We start from the raw sequence: 1,110 nt of genomic DNA on the forward strand, positions 1-1,110 counted from the left end.
TATCAGGAGCCTAATATAGATGTCTTCTGAGAGGCTTAGCCAGAGCCTTGCTTATACAGATGTGGATGCTTGTAACCAATGATCAAACTGAGCATATAGACCCCAATGAATGAGTTAGGGCAAGTACTGAAGGAGCTGAAGGGGTTTGTAACCCCATAGGAAGAACAAAAAATATCAACCAACAAGAAACCCCAGAGTACTAAACCACCAACCAAAGAATATACATAGAGAGACCCATGCCTCCAGCTGCATAAGTAGCAGAAGATGATCTTGTCTGGCATCATTGGAAAGGGGGGCCCTTGGCCCTGTGAAGGCATGATGCCCCAGTGTAGTGGAAGGCTTGGGTGGTTTGATGGGAGTGGGTGGGTGGGTGGGAGAACACCCTCCTGGTATCAGTGGGGCTTGAATGCAAGGTTTTCAGAGTGGAATCTTGGAAGGGGAATCACATTTGAATTGTAAATAAACAAAATAACCAATAAAAATTAAAGGAAAAATAAATGAAAAAAGAATTTGCTATCATACTATAACATTGTAAAATAATTGGTTAAAGAAATAAAATTTGATGGAATTGAATCCATATTATAATTGAATAACTTGTGTTTATAATGGAATAGGAAATGAATTCAACCCTCTTAAAAGTTGCTAACATATAAGTTAAATTTATTTTTTCCACTACATTTTAAGAGATTTATTCCTTCTAGAATGTGTTTTGTTCCTGATATGATGAAATGAATTCTTGTCTGGTCTCAACAAGATAATGTAACACTTAGGAGCAAATATGAAGCCAAGGAGGGCTGCACTGGAAGCTAAGATGGAGAATACTTCCATAGCCACCATGACCTTCCCCTTAGCACTGTGGTAGACAGGAAGAAAGGTAACCCAGACACAGAAGAACACAAGCATGCAGAATGACAGGAATTTGGATTCATTGAATGTATCAGGCAGATTTCTAGATAAGAAAGCCATGGTGTAACTCCCAAGTGCCAAAAAGCAGAGATATCCCAGAACACAGTGGAAGGCAACAGATGATCCCTTATTACAGAAAAGTAAGATGTGTCCATGTTCAGCATGAAAGTCTTGGTCAATGAATGGAGGAGATGTTGCCATCCA

The 1,110-nt window shown here is 39.5% G+C and overlaps 1 protein-coding gene across 1 annotated transcript in view; it reads right to left on the reverse strand.

The window, feature by feature from the left end:
- Positions 1-672: 672 nt before the first annotated feature.
- Positions 673-1,110, reverse strand: part of LOC116077381 (vomeronasal type-2 receptor 116-like) — a 19,444-nt gene continuing 19,006 nt past the window's right edge. Inside the window, exon 7 of the mRNA XM_031351886.1 lies at positions 673-1,108. Coding sequence (XP_031207746.1) covers positions 673-1,108 — 436 coding nt within the window. The remainder of the gene's footprint in view (positions 1,109-1,110) is intronic.

Source organism: Mastomys coucha, unplaced genomic scaffold (genome assembly GCF_008632895.1).
Source record: "Mastomys coucha isolate ucsf_1 unplaced genomic scaffold, UCSF_Mcou_1 pScaffold5, whole genome shotgun sequence".
NCBI lineage: Eukaryota > Metazoa > Chordata > Mammalia > Rodentia > Muridae > Mastomys > Mastomys coucha.